The following is a 17,486-nucleotide window of genomic DNA, read 5'->3' on the forward strand; positions in this document are numbered from 1 at the left end:
TAGATCTTGGCATTTATCTTGCTTAGTAGTTGAATTGATGTTGTTTAAAGTCCTCGTTTGCTATTAAAGCATTCGCCTTGGGTCTTGTCCTTTGTTTTAAAGATGATGGTACACCTCTTGAAATCACACAGAAATGAGGATCACTTCATATCAAAACAAGATTTAATGCTGAAAAACAGTTTACATGTTGCAACGCAAAAGTATCCTTAAGAAATAATAGGGGAAAACTATGTACAGTTAGCAAAATGTATATATATATTTCTTATGGGATAGCATTATTGGAGAAAAGTTTGCATTCCAAAACTACATCATATCTCCCCCTCCCACCAACAATTTGCACTTCAACAAAATTCCAACAAACCTAAACTATCCTTGGTAGACCCAAAAAAAAAAAAAAATGACTTCATATACATATATATATAAACAAAAGTATAATACTGTGCAAACTGCAACTGCGAGCAATTCCTCGGGAACGGCAAACGGTCCGTCTCGCGTGTGTCATTCATATGTGCTTGTATTTGACATTGTCCAGCTGTACAACCGTCGTATGAGTGGCGCCTCGTTTCTGTCTACAAATGACCAATGCGTGTGTTTCTAGCCATGCAATTCTATGTCCTCTGGAATGTACAAGCGCGCACACTATAATCCTGTAACCATCCCTCGATAAATAGCATCATACACGTTGGGAGCCAGCTTCCCAAAGATTTTCAGAACAATGACTGTATAATCAACATTTTGGCCACTCGTGCATTCATTTTGACACGTCAGTAACGTCAGGAATTTGTTTCCTGAACTCATTCATACCTCGTTGCGACCTACCTAAGACACGTTTCCCCCGCTCTACGGTGTCTATGGCAGGGGGTGGGAACCTAACAGCTCGTGAGGCCCACGTAGCCCGCGATAGCGTTTAATCCAGCCCACCGTGTATTTGGAAAAACAAAACCTCAACGGAATCATCTGAGCAACAAATGCTAATAATATATAATAATGAACATTTGTCTGATCGTGTTTTATGATAAATTTAGTATGGCGTGCGGAGGACTGTCTCAGAAGTGGACGGTTCCCCAGCCTTGATTTATGCTAACATGGAAAAGAAGCCCGACCCCTCTGAGGTTAGGCACCTTTGCTAATGTACTCTTCTTCCAGACCTCCTCCGGGACTGCATTCGAGGTGTTACCACTTGCCGGGAATTGGCGTGCCGCATTCGTACCATCCCACGTAAGTCACGTGCGACTTGCCTCCGATCTCACCGAAGCTAACCGGTTCTTGTCTCAGAGCTCGGAAGTAACCTGCGTTCAAAAGAAATTGAAACTAGGTCAAACGGGGTCAACTCCATGGAACAGTTGTTGAACAGAAAGCAATGCAAAATGGGAACAACTCTGGGGGTCCATGGTCCCGAAGGGTGCCGTATGGGGAGGTTTCGCTTCCTGGTGTGCGATTCAGGTGAGTGCTTACCCTCTCATTTGTTTCTGCCTCCCCTTGAACTTAAGTAAGAACCTAATCTTGAGAACTGGACTTGAGTCAATATCTCTAGGCCCACGCGGCTTGGGTTTTGTCCACCATGCCTGGTCCTGATTACGATGTTTCACCTTGAATCCAAAAGTCTTCTTCAGTCGAAGTAATACAGCAGCTGAAGAGGGAGCCGTTTGGACAAAAGTAAAATGTCTCGCACGAGACAGAAGAGTGGCATTGCCTTGCTTTGACTTATGACGATTGCCGTGACCTGGTTGACGGAGTATCACCAACATAGACTTAACATGCCGAGAAATTTGGCTGCACCTTTGAAGATTGTTGGGAGATTTCTTGGATGCGACAATATTTCTTGGGGAAACTACGTTACCCGAGTGGCAAGGTGCTACTGGCCATCATCCACTTCAGGCACTTCACTAGTTTTGCAGACACTGATTCTGGTGGTGGGACGTTGCCTGGTATGGCACGAGGCGAGGTTCTCAGGGCCCTCCTACTCTACGGTTTAGGGGTGGGCTTCTGCACTGCAAGTGCTTCTGTTTTTGTTATCGTGCAGCCCCAGATAGCTAAGCGGCACCAGATTTGGTTTCTAGACTTGGTTGATTCCGAGGTATCATAGTCCAACGCCAATTCTTGCTGCGTTATGTGCGACCGCCACATTTGTTACGGGGTCACTCTGGGTTTCTGCTGAAATACATGATACATTTAAAAGCTGCTCATAAATACCTAGCCTGGATGGTAATTGGTCCGCAAACAGATGCGTCCCAGTCCGCCCGTCCAGGAAGGAGTCCACGAACTGGCAATGGTCCTCGCCGTGGCCTGATTGATCTCCGATGTTGTAGAACTTCCCTAGAGAGACAGGAAAACTGTAGATGCGTCCACTCTGGGTTGGGATGTCACAAAACCTAGGTTCGGGGACTAAGGCAAGACCGAGCGGGACTAATGAAGTAAACACACACACACAACAATGTGGAGTGACCTCATATCTGCGGGAATGCTAAACAGCCTTAAAGATGAAGATAATCTGTAAAATTGAGCTGGGAACTCGTTTACGGAACGACTTGAATTTGGCCGCGCGACATCTTGGGCGCTGCTGTTTTGGCTAACCGAAGTCTCGTTACCATTGAGCGAATCGCTGAGGTAGATCTTATATCTCAGCGAGTTGCACAGCTGGATGCCCACAAACTTTCGGTACCACGTCCTCTTCACGTATTGCTTCCCGTTGCATTCGGAGTAGGCGTCTGTCTTAAATGGAAACTGCGTCCAGATGGCGTCTTTTCCTGTCGCAAATGGTAACAAATATGTATTTTAAAAATCCATCTTATCTCGCTAGATTATAGTGATATTAAGAAAGGAAAATATCTACCTGAAACGTTTTCACTCACTCGAGGGTCCGCTGCGTGTACAAGGGAAATGATAAATATCAATGTCATGCCTAACAAGTCATTTGGCCCAATTATCATTTGATTATTAAAAAAATATATATATATATATATATCGTAATTCCCGGCCGACAGAGCGCACCTGGTCATAAACGTCGGTACACAGAAAGCCGTTAGTGTTAGCGTGGCACCAGCGTTAAACTCTTTCTGTGTACCGAGGCTTATTACCAGGTGCACTAACGCTCGCGCCGCACAAACGCTGGCGCCATGCTAACGCTAGCGCAGCATCACCGCATAAACCGCAGGGTTGAAAGCGTGTGAAAAAAGTCGCGGCCTGTAGGCGGGAAATTACGGTAGTACTGCTCATCTTAGTTTACGATGCGTTTGTTTGTCCAACGGACAGTCCATCTAGGATTTGTACACCGTTTTTCTACTTGTAGGTTTCCGGTGAAACTTGCCTGACTCTGTGTTGAACGACACGGGCTCGCTGGACGGTCCCGTTCCAAGCTCGTTCTTTGGTGTCACTTTGAACTCGTAACTGGAACGAGACAAAAACCATCAAGTCGGGGGACGAACTGCATTGAAGGTACTTACCCCCCCCCCCCCCCCCGGCACTTCCTATCGAAATTGCCCTCTTTCCACCCCAGTGCTGAAGTTGTCGCTATTTCGGCGCCAACGTGCGTCGCAATGACTCGCTCCGTGTAGTCAAACAGCTGATGGCTATTCCACGTGCTGAAGGTTAAGATATCCAAAAAGCTGCCCCGGGGACGGTTCTGGTCGACTCTTAAAAGTCCAGATGCGAAATGAAAAATGCTCCGCGTCCTCCATCCTTTCTACTTGTTTCTCTGACTATTTTTGTGTACAATGAAAACAACAAGAACTGATTCGTTGGTTCTCACTTCTTTTTTTGTGCAAGCGTACACATTTATCGCATGTGGTGGAAAGCGGTCGTGCTGAAGATAAAGGTGCTGGAAAACGGGAGCTACATGTCGAACACGCGACCCATTGGCCCGATTTTTATGTACTTGGGTCCTTCCGTGGTTGGGTCACCAGCCCCAGAACGGGTGCTGATTTTATTCACTCTCCCTTAGAGAACAGGCGAGAAGCTCGGTCATCCGGGAGGGACTTGGTGTCGAACTGCTGCTCCTCCGCATTGAGAGGAGCCAGATGAGGCGGCTGGGGCATCTGATCCGGACGCCTCCCCGGCGAGGTGTTCCGGGCACGTCCCGCCGGAAAGAGACCCCCGAGGGCGACCCAGGCCACGCTGGAGAGACTTAAGTCGGGAACGCCTCGGGATCCCTCCGGAAGAGCTGGAAGAAGCGGCTGGGGGAAGGGAAGTCTTGAGTGTCCCTGCTGAAGCTACTTCCCCCGTGACCCGACCAGGAAAAGCGGTAGATAATGGAAGGATGGATGGATGGATGGATTTCTTTTAAGCCGCATTTTCTCGTCACTTGGCAAATTTCGTGCTAATGTACCTGCCGGACATGTTTTCAAATCTTCAGGCGGTTGCATACCTGCTTTCTGGTTTGAGATTCTCCACCGCCGTGTGTGTCTGGTTTGTCGTCGTGGATATGGACACTTCCTCCCCGTTGGGTCCTTTCGCCGTAGATACGACCTCGTACTCTGGCAAAGAAACGTAGAGTCGTTTCAATTTGGGAGGCGTATACACGGATTGCGTGATCAAATCAATTCACGGCTCCAAACAAATCAAATATGAAGTCTTGCGCCACCTCTGGTTTCGTTGTCGGATTTCTGCCAGTCGAGGATGACGAAAGACGGGCACCCTTCGACCGTGACCACGGTGAGGTTGGACGGCGGGATCCGGGGAGCGGCCGTCACGTTCTGGTCGGCGCCGTCCTCCTCGTCCGGGAAGTACGCCAGCGAGGACGTGATCGAACACGGCTCGTCCGGCTTCTTATCGGTCTTGTAGATGACGTGAGGGGCTGCGGACATGTCCGGTCAGAGCGCGATATTATTAATGACTGGTTTTTGGCAATAAATAAAATGAATAGGTCAGGTTCATAAACTCGGTTAGTTTTCCCACAGCTATCCAAATGTGAGATCTCGCTCATGTTATTGGTTGCAAGTTTTCAGTCAGTAAAAAAACAAGTTCAACTATCCATCCATCCATTTTCTTAGCCGCTTATCCTCACGAGGGTTGTGAGGAGGGCTAGAGCCTACCCCAGCTATCAACGGGCAGGAGGCGGGGGTACACCCTGAACCGGTTTGCCAGCCAATCGCAGGGCACAACGAGACAAACAGCCGCACTCACCATCACACCTATGGTCAATTTAGAGTGTCCAATTAATGTTGCAGGTTTTTGGGATGCGGGAGGAAACCGGAGTGCCCGGAGAAAACCCAGCTCTGGTTCAAAGACAGTTTTTGCTGAAAAATAGGAGTTGAATTGTATCCCTTTTGGGTGTTTTTGGGACGCGGGAGGAAACCGGAGCGCCCGGGGAAAACCCACGCAGGCACGGGGAGAACATGCAAACTCCACGTAGGCGGGTTTGGGATTGAACCCAGGACCTCAGAACCGTGAAGCCAACATTTTACCAGCTGATCCACCGTGCCGCCACGTTAGACACTGATATGGGTTTGCGCATTTGACTGAATCCCATTGGAAATTGGTGCTTTTGATTGGTTTGCATCAATTGATGAGCGGTTAGTACCGGTGAGCCGCCTGGTTCGCTCCGCACCAAAGTTCAATACCGTTTTGTTTTGAATCTGCCCAAACAAACAACGGGCGTGACGAGTACGACAAAAGGGACCCGAAAGAGTCGTGGAGATTTCGTAGCCTTACCCACGTAGCGCTTCTTGCCCATGATGTCCACGTCGGACGCGGGCAGCGGACGGAATATGGAGGAATTTTCATTGATGTCAAAGCGGCTGCCTGTAAAAAAAAAAAAAAAAAAATTAAAAAATAATGAAGCCGAGGAGCGAGTTAGTTGCGCCGACGCCGACTTGGCAGGACGAAGTGTCAGCATTTTTCGCTTCTGGCCCGGGGCAACATCTCGCCTGCCCGACACCTGCTGGAGCGTTCACGGCCACTCACGATCGCACACGTTCTCTTATTTCCTTCTCGGGTTACGACCTCGTCCACCACGGAAATCCATTGCTGCGTATGGAAAGCGCGACCGTAAATCTATAAACCTCGACAAGATCGTGAAATACGGACGACCTCGAACATTTACTGGACAGTCAAATTTGCGTCAGTTCGAGATTCGTTTCCAAGCGTTCAAGTTTCAAGTTACAGTTGAGCTCAACTGCATTTCAAATACATACGCAAAATAATTAAGATGAGTGAAGGAATATTTTATTGCCCTCCAGAGAGGAAGTTATGCTACTTTATGACTTTGAGAGTCATTCTTGCAAGTGAGTCATTTGGTGTTGAGATATTATCCAAACAAACATGACCAAATTTAGAAATATAATCTCTTTCTTATGTTGTAAGAATTTTTTTTTTTTTTTTTTTTTTAAATAGCATGTAAGTAAATTTTCTTTTTTCTTAAAGAAGCTATGGTGAAAAAAAAAAAAAACACAAAAAAAACCCCTGACCTTTCAAGCTAATAATGGCCAATTTTCAAAGCAAAATCCAAAATTATATAAAAAAAAAAAACATGTTTGTGCTTGCCGTAGTTTGTCATTTTGAGCTGAAATGTGTAACGCAAATGAAAAACTATCTAGGTAACATTTTAAAGGTTTTATTTGTTTGAAAAAATTGCACAAGCAAGCCGCAGGTCGTCAGCCGCCGGTTTCGATGTATGTGCACGTGACAAAAAAATTATATAGAAAATACATATACAAAAAAAAATGCTTACGTTTGCCGTAGTTTGTCATTTTGAGCTGAAATGTGTAACGCGAATGAACAAATATCTAGAAAACATTTTAAAGGTTTTGATTGTTTTAAAAATGCACAAACTAGCCCCAGGCTGTCAGCTGCCGGTTTCCATGTATGTGCACGTGTCAAAAAAATTATATAAAAAATAGATATACAAAAAAAATGCTTACATTTGCCGTAGTTTGTTATTTTGAGCTGAAATGTGTAACGCGAATGAACAAATATCTAGAAAACATTTTAAAGGTTTTGATTGTTTTAAAAATGCACAAACTAGCCCCAGGCTGTCAGCTGCCGGTTTCCATGTATGCGCACGTGACCTAAAAAAAAAAAAAATGAAAATGTTTTCTTTCTTACTATTTAACAAGGGCGTGGTGGTGGTGGTGGTGGTCTGCTGTCGCCGATCCTGCTTCGGCTTGGACGTGACCAAAGGGAACGGCTTCAGGATGGACTCCTTGTCGCCTTGTTTGAGGTCCATGGGTTTATCTGAGGCGAGAGGAAAAAGGGGGGGGGGGGGTCAGTCTATCATGTGACTCACACACAGTTGTGTTTTCCATCTGCTTTGGCTGTCCTCGCACAACTATGTGTGGTTCCACAGCAAATGGGGGGGGGGGGGTTTGATTGCCCCCCCCCACACACACATCTGCACCATCGTGTCCGAGGTCAGTGGAAGACAACAGCAAATACGAAGGTTTTACCCAGATAGCGCGCGTTGTTTTGCGCTTTTCGTGAGGCGTCGCGATCTTCCGCGTCGAGGTCACCGCCGACGTCTCTGAATCGCGGCAAGAAAACGACCGCGAAAATCAAACGTTGCCGAGCGTCCGGGGGGGGGAACGTTGAGCCGAGTGAAATCGGTTTGATGGGCTCAACGAGCGCAATCCTTGCGTGGAAGAGCGCTTGCAGAGGACCCTCTCGAGTCTGCCGGTTCGGAATTCAAGCGAGATTTTTGCTACATTCACGCAGAAAACATCTCATAACATGTGGGATCTTGTGCGATATGTGGAAGTAAATATGCGCCACCAGGATATGAATTATATGAAATGGAAAATGATCACATTTTCAACAGTTGTATTTCATTATGACTTTTGAATTTGAGCAATTCAACTGGCTACAATTCGCTGTCTAAAATTCACCCTCTGTGCCACCACGTAGGGTTACTTCAGGTCAGAAGCCAACAGCCAGCTAATCGCAGTTCCGCTTTCTTAGTCACGTCACGTGACGTCAGACAGTGAATTTTAGAGTTTTACACTTCTGAGGTCCCAGGTTCAATCCCAAACCCACCTGTGTGGAGTTTGTTTTCTCCGGGCACTCCGGTGTCCTCCCACATCCCGCAAAAAATGTGACATTAATTGGACACTCTAAATTGCCCCAAGGTGTGATTGTGAGTGCGGCTGTTTGTCTCGATGTGCCCTGCGAGTGGCTGGCGACCGGTTCAGGGTGTACCCCGCCTCCTGCCCAATGACAGCTGGGATTGGCTCCGGCACTCCCGTGACCCTTGTGAGGACAAGCGGCAAAGAATACGGATGGATGGAATTGTAGCCAGTTGAATTAACGCTGAAAAGTTACACTGAAATACGACTATTGAAAATGTGATCACTTTATATTTCAAATTCAAACCCTGGTGGCACATATTTATTGATAGATATGTCAACATGCGCCACAACTGCTCAGAATCAGTTCACGCATCGTTGCGCTTCTTAAAATTATTTGTGCTGTTTCACTTTACGTTTCAGCTTGACACCAGACCTCACTTCAAACGTGTGCATCCGTCCATCCATTCATTTTCTTTTGCCACTTATCCCCACGAGGGTCGCGGGGAGTGCCGGAGCCAATCCCAGCTGTCAACGGGCAGGAGGCGGGGTCCGCCCTGAACTGGTCGCCAGCCAATCGCAGGGCATATGGAGACAAACAGCCACACTCGCAATCACACCTTGGGGCAATTTAGAGTCTCCAATTAATTTTGCAAGTTTTTGGGATGTGGGAGGAAAGCGGAGTGGCCACCTGGACAAAAGTCACGCAGGCACGATGAGAACATGCAAACTCCACACAGGCGGGACCTGGATCGAACCTGGGACCTCAGAACTGTGAGGCCAACGTTTTCCAGCTGATCCACCCACCGTGCCGCCGTGTGTATATGTTGCGTTATTGTACGTTACGCCACTTAACTTTACGCGAGCTTACGTTACACTACTTTGTGCTGCGTTACGACATTAATTTGCATGACTTTACGCTAGGTCACAGGTGTCAAACTCAAGGCCCGGGGGCCAGATCCGGCCCGCCGCATGATTTTATGTGGACAGCGAAGCTAAATCACGTGTATGAACTTCCGAGATTTTTGCTCAAAACTGTACCACAATTTCAAATGATGATGAGGCAGTCAAAGATTTTTTATGGTTTCACAGTCATACCGGCCCGATGAGGGAAACCAGAACTCCAAGTTTGACACCTATGCACGAGGTTATCAAGGTTAAGCTCGTGTTTTGTTTTTTTTTTTTTTTTTTACCATTAATAGTGGTTAATATTTTCACACTTGTACGACAAGAATGCTAAAAAGTGGCATGCGTGAGGTACCTTATCAATTACCTTTGTGTTATACCACAGGTGTCAAACTCAAGGCCCGGGGGCCAGACATGATTTCATGTGGCCCGCCGAGCCACATCTACTGCGTCAATTTCCATAATTCTTGTAAAAATCTGTACCAAAATTTCAAATTGTCATATATCATTAATGATAAAGTTGAGATATTACAAGCCTTGTTTGTGTTACCAAACGTGAATAGTTGAAAAACACATTACCCTTGATTTCTGATTCCAAAATTCGTTCATAAATTGATGACGCAAATGTGATGAGATGATTAAATATTTTTGTTGCACAGTCATAACGGCCCTTTGAGGGAAGCCGGAACAACAAAGTGGCCCGCGAGAAGAATGAGTTTGACACCCCTGTGATATACTCTCCTCTTTTTTTTTTTTTGTGCATTTCAACATTAAAAGCGGATAAATTATGTTTACGTCTACCACTACAATTTTGTTTGCACGGCTAATATGTGTTTTGTTTTGTTTTTTTTTGTCGTGGCAGTCAACATCTTTGAAAATCTGCAAAATTCTGCCGTGAAGAACATCCTCTTCATTAAACAGCAAAATTCCATCTTCTGCGCGAGATACATATTTACGACTTGGACAGAAAGTCACAGCGCAGTAGCTTGACGAGCCGCTTGTGCGGCGTAGCATAAAGGCGGAGTTTTAGGAACCGGTCCGGCGCCCTCACCGTGGTCATTCGGCATCCCCACCAGGTTGGGCCGCTTGTTGACGGGAACGGATTGCCGCAGAACTGCAGGGACGAACGGGAAACGTTAACATCATCGTAACAAATATTTCTGGTCTGGCCTCGGAGGGGAAGACGCTCAGAACTGCAAACAAAACGGCGGCGGTTTGAGAAGCTCACGTTGATGCGCGGGTGGGAATTATTAGCAGACATCTGTGAATAAAAATCCATTTACACAAAAGCGACAAGAAAGCTGGAGATGGGCATCATAATCGATTAATTGGCTGTTAATTAATTGCGCGTACGGAACGGTATGAGAACGCACTCTTTGGCCGCCACCAGCAGAGGCGCTGTTGAGTTGGTCCGTTTGGGATCGCAGGAAATTGCGCGACAGCCGTGTGGCAAAACAGGAGTTGAGAACATTCAGAGAGCGCGACTTCCTCGCATTAACAAATATTTTTGAAAGTCGCATTTAATCGATTACATGAGCGTCGACGTCTGGAAATGCCCATCTCCGACCGAAGCGCACACAAGCCAGGCAGGTCGACAAAAATGAAAACAGCAATCGGCCGTCAAGGACGACTTCATTTTCAAACGGTCTATTTGAAATCAAATCAAATCAACCCTGGCGCCGCCGCTTATTTTCCACAGATATGCGCGAGCTTGAATGGTCCTCGCCAAGGAGTTGCAGCCCCGAACAGCTTTGATTGATCCGACGAGGGGAATTACGCTGGAAATGTAATCAGAGGCGAGCAAACGCGAGCGGGCCCGTCATGGAAACGGCCTCACAACAAACTCCTGATTTAGCTTCGCGGCGCGCGGCACTAAATCACTTTAGCTGGCCTCGAAGACTTTCCCTTAATTGGACTTGTTCGGGCTACAACGCCTTCCACGTGGCGCCTCTTTGGGGATTTCTCGTTCGCTGAGTCCGTTCCTCGTATCTATCGTCGATGATCCGAAGCGGCTTCGGGGCATTGATTTTTGGGCTCGGTTCCTACCCTCCCCGATCGACGACCTCGGGCTTAACCCGCCCCCGCCCCGGGGAGGAATCCGCAGGATGATGATTACGATACTGACGAACCGCCGCGTGACAGACGGCTAATGGCAAACATGCGCCGACACGTCTCCGGCGAAATACTCCCGTGCGCTCATCTGAGGCTGACAATCACAAAAAAAGATGATGTCGTGCTTAATCTCGGGTTGAAGGATATAGCGGAGCAGTGATGTGTAGCATGTGTATCGGTATTTATTATTGTTTTATACAGCAGCAATTACATAACCGCTGGCCTTGGGAGCGATAAACAGCCGAGCCTCACGAGTCAAACGTTCGAAAATGGACCCACAAATGCTGTTGCATGCCTCCGTCGCGCATCACCCTCAGTTCACTATCTTGCGCATCCATCCATCTTCTTCACCGCTTATCCTCACGAGGGTTGTGGGGGGTGCTGGAGCCTATCCCAGCTCTCAACAGGCAGGAGAGGCAGGGTACACCTTGAACTGGTCGCCAGCCAGTCGCGGGGCACATGGACACAGACAACAGTCGCACTCCCAACCCACACCTAGGGGCAATTCATTAATTGATGGGGATGTGGGAGGAAACCGGAGTGCCCACCCGGAGAAAACCCACGCAGGTGAGACCAGGATTGAACCCAGGACCTCAGAACTGGGAGGCCAACGGTTTACCAGCTGATCCACCGTGCCGCCCCTATCCTATCTCGAGCATCTTCCTCTCTAACACCCAACTGGCCTCATGTCCTCCCTCACCACCTTTTCTTTGGTCTTCCTCTTTCGCCCTCTCTTCCTTGACAGCTCCATCCTCGCCACCCTTCTACCAAATATATTCACTCTCTCGCCTCTGGACACGTCCAAACCATCGAAGTCCACCTTTGGCTCTCCCTCCCTCTAAACGAGCTCATTTCTAATCCTATCCAACCTGCGAGAACCTCAACATCTTCATTTCTGCCCCCTTCAGTTCTGCTTCCTGTTGTCTCTTCAGCGCCACCGTCTGGAATCCGTACATCGTGTCCGGCCGGCCTCACCACCGCTTTATAAACTTTGCCCTTCATCCTGGCGGAGACTCTTCTGTCACGTAGAACACCAGACACCTTCCGCCAACTGTTCCAACCCCGCCTGGACCCGCTTCCCGCACTCTCCATCGCTCTGGATTGTTGACCCCAAGTATTTGAAGTCGTCCACCCTCGCCATCTCTCCTCCCTGGAGCTTCGCTCTTCCCCCTCCACCCGTTCTCATTCACGCACATATATTCAGTTTTACTTCAGCTAGTTTTCATTCCTCTCCTTTCCAGTGCCTGCCTCCACCACCGCCGGCTTTACGACACTTATGACCGGTAAAAATGCTGCTTCAAAAAACTGCCTTGACGGTTTGGCCATGGAAATGATTATTTCCATATTTGCTATTTCCTATGGTTTAAAAAAAAAAACGATTACCTGCCATCTTGAAACAGTTCAACTTAAAATGGTTGATACAGCGTTTTTGCTTTTGTTTTGTATTGCTCGGTTGGAAAACAGTTGCAGAAGCCTTTGAACCTGCATCCGACGTCATCCCGATTTACAGCGACAAGACACGAAAGCCGTGACTGACGCAAATGAGGACCGACCGTAGCGGCGACGTCAACGCGTCCGCTCCAGACCTGGTTTGCATTCCTCTTGTGCGTCAGGTTGACTGATTTTGATTAAGTTGAAGCAATGTGAGGGGCCTTGGAAAAGGGGGTGGGGCTGGGGGTGGGGGTTTGAAACCTCGCTCACCTTTTTACAAGCAAACATTCTGCTCGAGATCAAATCTAACTACGGATGGGCAATTGAAGAAATGTCTTTTGTCGATCGTTAAGCACATCAAACGTGAGAGTCCTCGTTAATGTCACCGGTGACCTGGAGCCTATCCCAGCCGACTTTGGGGTAGAGAGGCAGGCCTGGACTAGTTGCCGGTCAGTCGCCGGGCATAAACAAACGATCATTTTGATTCTTCACTGTACCGATCATGCATGTTTTCGCAATGGGGAATGAAGCTGGAGTATGTGAAGTCTTCAGCCAGGATCAGGACCGAGGACCTGATGACTGTGAGGCAGATGTGTTGACGCCTGTCCACCTTGTTCTTGATCTGAGCTTCGAGTGGGTCGAGCTGAATACGATCGACAAAGTGAATTTATCTTCAAACGAGTTTCAGTCGGAGCCCATCCCTATCTGAAACGGCGAACTAATTCCGGGACGCGGCATATTCCATGACAACAACAGAGCCACAAAAGGTCCAACAGGCAGTTCGAAGCAAGAGCGGACTGTGACAAAAAGCGCATGATGATGATGATGATGATGATGATTATGATGATGTGGGACAGGACAAACTGCAACATTGCCTCACGGGTTAGTGCATGTAGAATGCCGAAAGGTGATTTTTCACGTTAGTCTTTACCGGGTTTCTCTTTGGACCATGCTCCAGGTTTAGGGAGAGCATTGCTCTTATGGTGGTGAGCTGTTGGAGGGAGAAGAAGGTCAGTTATGAAGGGTTCAGTGTCACTGGTTTCTAGCAGAAGCCAGTCAGGAAAAGACAAAAGCTGGAGAAGTATCCCTTTGACCTAGTTTTTAAGAGAGGAGTTGGCTCGAAAAACGGTAACTGGCATGACTCTGCGACATTAATCTAATATTTTGGCCTTCCTCGTTCTCCATTCCCTAAGTCTTTTGAGGTGTCTGTGGGCATGTTTAGGAAAGGATGATACAAACAGAGGAAAAAGAGCCTGTCGAAACTGCCTGCGCTCTGTTTGGTTTGGCACGCTAGGTGTAAAATGTGGCGCGTCCTCGCCAGCGCCGTAGCCAAACATCCCGCACGGCCCAGCGGAGAGAGGGACCGCAAATCGTATTAACGACACCGAGGCTAGCGCCGCGACTGCGGCTAGCGGCAGAGGTGTGAAGTACACCGCGCGAGAGCGCGCATGGGGTCGAGCGCAGGGAGTTTCGGGAGCGCGAGGCGGCGCAAGAACGTTTGAAAGGCGCAAGCGAGACGTATCCCGCGCTAAGCAAGTCGGCTTCGGTCGTCGTCTGTAAATGCAGAGCTGCAGTTAAAGACGGGAAAAGTGAATCCAAAAAACAAAAAGAGGAGGAAGGTGGAGTCAAGGAAGAGAATACTCCATTACCCCCAGAGATCTTGGAGCTGTGGGAGGAGGTGGACAATGAGCCGACACCATTGCGAGGCAATTGAGGAGGAGGCCTGACGCGCGAAAAGGTGGTGTTTCTCCCCGCCGGGATAGCCGCGGAGCTAGTCGGGGAACGAGGGGCCTCGACTCTCCGCTTGGGGGTACCTGGATGGGAAGAGAGGCATTCGGCAAAGGTTAGCCATCACCCACTGGCGAGCATCGAAAGCCTCTGCCTAAAATGGAAGAAATGACGGCGCACGCTGGTGAGAGGAATGTAGACAAGAGACCAAGGAATGACATGACACGAGACACGAATGGCACACTGCGCTGTTTTGTGAGTTAGGGTCTGACGGGCCGCAATTGACAGCACACACGGCGACAGGGACGAGGATGGAGATGGAGATGGGGAAGCAGCGATTATCATATCATCGCGTGGGTTGAGTTGCGACCGGGTGCCATACAGGTGTGACGGAAAGCGGCGATGCCGATGCGACCGACTCGTCACGGTCTTTACCAAGATTGTAATTATCAGGCTTCTCTGCAGCTGGGGCTGGGATTGGCAGAGGCTTTCCCTTCTCCTGTGGACTAGGAGCTGTATGGGAGAAAACTCATGTCGATTCCAAAGGGTACTTGTTGTTATTGTGACATTGAACATACGAGGTGTTTACCGGTGGGGACTGCCTGCAATGGAGGGACCTCAACGGGGCCAGAGTCAATCCTGCCCTGAGGCAGAATCTCAATTCCTGGTAGTAGGTCTGCTTGGGACTTTGGTGCAGGATTGACCTCGGTTTGAGGTTCAGATTGGGGAGGACTTTGTGACTTTGATGGGAATTTGGGAGCAGGTTTCTTTTGAGGTAGGGTGTCGGACAAAAGATGAGACTGGGGCTGGGGCTGTGGCTGTGGCTGGACCATACCGAAAGGTTGAGATTGGTTCATATTATGCTGTCCGGCGACGGGTTGGTTTTGAGACTTGGCTTGCTGACCTGGCTGTGTTTGAGGCCGGGCCATTTTCTCAACTACAGGTCGCGTCATGTGGATTAAAGAATGAGTCCTTGGTTTTGACGTTGATTGCACGTTAGAATGTTTTTGGGGGCTCGGATGAGGCTGCGTAGTGGTTGTTAGTTGAGTGAAAGGCTGGAATGTTGTCTCAAAATGGATCGTTGATTCGGATGTTTTGATTTGTGGCTCAATTGATTGAGATGATTGTTTAGGTAGAATGTGAGACATCGTTTGAATTTGTTGCTTCTGAGGTTGACGTTTAGTTGACTGAGAGGTTTTTGGATGTGCCTCATCCGCAGGCTTTGTTGTTACTTGTAACGGTTGCAGAAAATGGGTTCTTGGATACTGTCTCGAATCAGGCTGACTTGTGGTCTGAGGCTCTGAAAGGGGTTGCGGCTCTGTCTGAGTTTTCAATTTTATCTGGACCTTGGGTGTTAATCTGGTTTGTGACCGGGGTTTTGCTTTGGGTGTAGCTTGGGATGTTTGATGGCGAGATGGTTGTTTAGCTAGAACGTGAGGCATTGTTTGAATTTTTTGTTTCTGAGGTTGACGTTTGGTTGATTGAGAGGTTTTTGGACGTGCCTCATCCGCAGGCTTTGCTGTTACTTGTAACGGTTGCAGAAAATGTGTTCTTGGATACTGTCTCGGATCAGCCTGACTTGTGGTTTGAGGCTGTGAAAGGGGTTGCGGCTCTGTTTGAGTTTCCAATTTTATCTGGACCTTGGGTGTTGATCTGGTTTGTGACTGGGGTTCTGCTTTGGGTGTAGCTTGGGATGTTTGATGGCGTGATGGTTGTTTAGCTAGAATGTGAGGCATCGTTTGGATTTGATGCTTTTGAGGTTGACGTTTAGTTGATTGAGAGGTTTTTGGAAGTGCCTCATCCGCAGGCTTTGCTGTTACTTGTAATGGGTGCATAAAATGGGTTCCTGGCTGGCTTGTGGTTTGAGGCTGTGAAAGGGGTTGCGGCTCTGTCTGAGTTTTCAATTTTATCTGGACTTTAGGTGTTGATCTGGTTTGTGACTGGGGTTTTGCTTTGGGTGTAGCTTGGGATGTTTGATGGCGTGATGGTTGTTTAGCTAGAATGTGAGGCATCGTTTGGATTTGATGCTTTTGAGGTTGACGTTTAGTCGATTGAGAGGTTTTTGGATGCGCCTCATCCGCAAGGTTTGTTGTCACTTGTATTGGGTGCATAAAATGGGTTCCTGGCTGGCTTGTGGTTTGAGGCTGTGAAAGGGGTTGCGGCTCTGTCTGAGTTTTCAATTTTATCTGGACTTTAGGTGTTGATCTAGTTTGTGACTGGGGTTTTGCTTTGGGTGCAGCTTGGGATGTTTTATGATGAGATGGTTGTTTAGCTAGAATGTGAGGCATTGTTTGAATGTTTTGTTTCTGAGGTTGACGTTTGGTTGATTGAGAGGTTTTTGGATGTGCCTCATCCGTAAGGTTTGTTGTCACTTGTATTGGGTGCATAAAATGGGTTCCTGGCTGGCTTGTGGTTTGAGGCTGTGAAAGGGTTTGCGGTTCTGTCTGAGTTTTCAATTTTATCTGGACTTTGGGTGTTGATCTAGTTTGTGACTGGGGTTTTGCTTTGGGTGCAGCTTGGGATGTTTTATGATGAGATGGTTGTTTAGCTTGAATGTGAGGCATTGTTTGAATGTTTTGTTTCCGAGGTTTACGTTTGGTTGATTGAGAGGTTTTTGGAAGCGCCTCATCCGCAGGCTTTGCTGTCACTTGTACTGGGTGCATAAAACGTGTTATTGGATCATGTCTCGGTTCAGGCTGACTTGTGGTTAGAGGCTGTGATAAGGGTGGTTGTGACTCTGTCTGAGTTTCCAATTTTATCTGGACCTTGGGTGTTGATCTGGTTTGTGACTGGGGTTCTACTTCGGGTGTAGCTTGGGATGTTTGAGGGTAGCGTGTTGGAATTGGGTTACGTGTTGTAGCATGCACCTCTAACTCGAGATCTGGATATGATTCGCTCTGGGGTATAGGCTGGGCTGTTAACTGATGTTGAAGAAAGTGGCCTGTCGGCTGAGAACCCGATTGGGGTTGTTGCGGTCTGGGCTTGGATTGTGTTGGCGGTTGGTGGAGGTTTAACGGAAGTGGGGGATGACTTTGGGATTTTCCACCATTTTGCCGTGGGACTGATACAGAAGCCATTGGAGCTGTAATCTGAAGTGGAAATTGGAGATTAGGGACTAAGGGGACCTCATAGAAAGGAGAAAGGAGAGTTTTGGAGAGGCTTCCTCCTGGCCGGCATGTGTGAGAGAGAAAGAGAAAATATTTCCTTTAACATATTGATTGGTTCAAATGACAACAAAAACAAGAGCTGAGCCTGCCACAGAAAACAGCGGAGGTGCAGACAAGGACCTGGAAGTGCACGTTATAATTATTGGCC

General features: G+C 47.9%; 1 protein-coding gene and 1 long non-coding RNA gene across 10 annotated transcripts in view; one reads left to right on the plus strand and one right to left on the minus strand.

Moving 5' to 3' along the window:
* Nucleotides 1–149: 149 nt before the first annotated feature.
* LOC133512035 (target of Nesh-SH3) overlaps nt 150–17,486 on the minus strand; it is a 50,256-nt gene continuing 32,919 nt past the window's right edge. For 4 of the 9 annotated variants that reach the window (XM_061841248.1, XM_061841247.1, XM_061841252.1 and 1 more), the window contains 14 exons: nt 14,761–17,337; nt 14,607–14,684; nt 14,093–14,257; nt 13,375–13,434; nt 9,952–10,014; nt 7,042–7,170; nt 5,650–5,739; nt 4,580–4,792; nt 4,364–4,472; nt 3,308–3,387; nt 2,834–2,863; nt 2,589–2,747; nt 2,194–2,316; nt 150–1,289 (listed from right to left, as the gene is read on the minus strand). In XM_061841248.1, coding sequence (XP_061697232.1) covers nt 1,174–1,289; nt 2,194–2,316; nt 2,589–2,747; nt 2,834–2,863; nt 3,308–3,387; nt 4,364–4,472; nt 4,580–4,792; nt 5,650–5,739; nt 7,042–7,170; nt 9,952–10,014; nt 13,375–13,434; nt 14,093–14,257; nt 14,607–14,684; nt 14,761–17,337 — 3,992 coding nt within the window. In that variant the 3' untranslated portion in view covers nt 150–1,173. The remainder of the gene's footprint in view (nt 1,290–2,193; nt 2,317–2,588; nt 2,748–2,833; nt 2,864–3,307; nt 3,388–4,363; nt 4,473–4,579; nt 4,793–5,649; nt 5,740–7,041; nt 7,171–9,951; nt 10,015–13,374; nt 13,435–14,092; nt 14,258–14,606; nt 14,685–14,760; nt 17,338–17,486) is intronic. The other 5 variants (XM_061841254.1, XM_061841256.1, XM_061841255.1 and 2 more) reach the window with 3 other exon arrangements.
* Nucleotides 1,297–4,353, plus strand: LOC133512037 (uncharacterized). Its single transcript, XR_009798095.1, has 3 exons — nt 1,297–1,443; nt 3,290–3,435; nt 3,941–4,353. It is a non-coding gene; the product is annotated as an uncharacterized LOC133512037 (long non-coding RNA).

This window comes from Syngnathoides biaculeatus, chromosome 14 (assembly GCF_019802595.1).
Source record: "Syngnathoides biaculeatus isolate LvHL_M chromosome 14, ASM1980259v1, whole genome shotgun sequence".
NCBI classification, from domain to species: domain Eukaryota; kingdom Metazoa; phylum Chordata; class Actinopteri; order Syngnathiformes; family Syngnathidae; genus Syngnathoides; species Syngnathoides biaculeatus.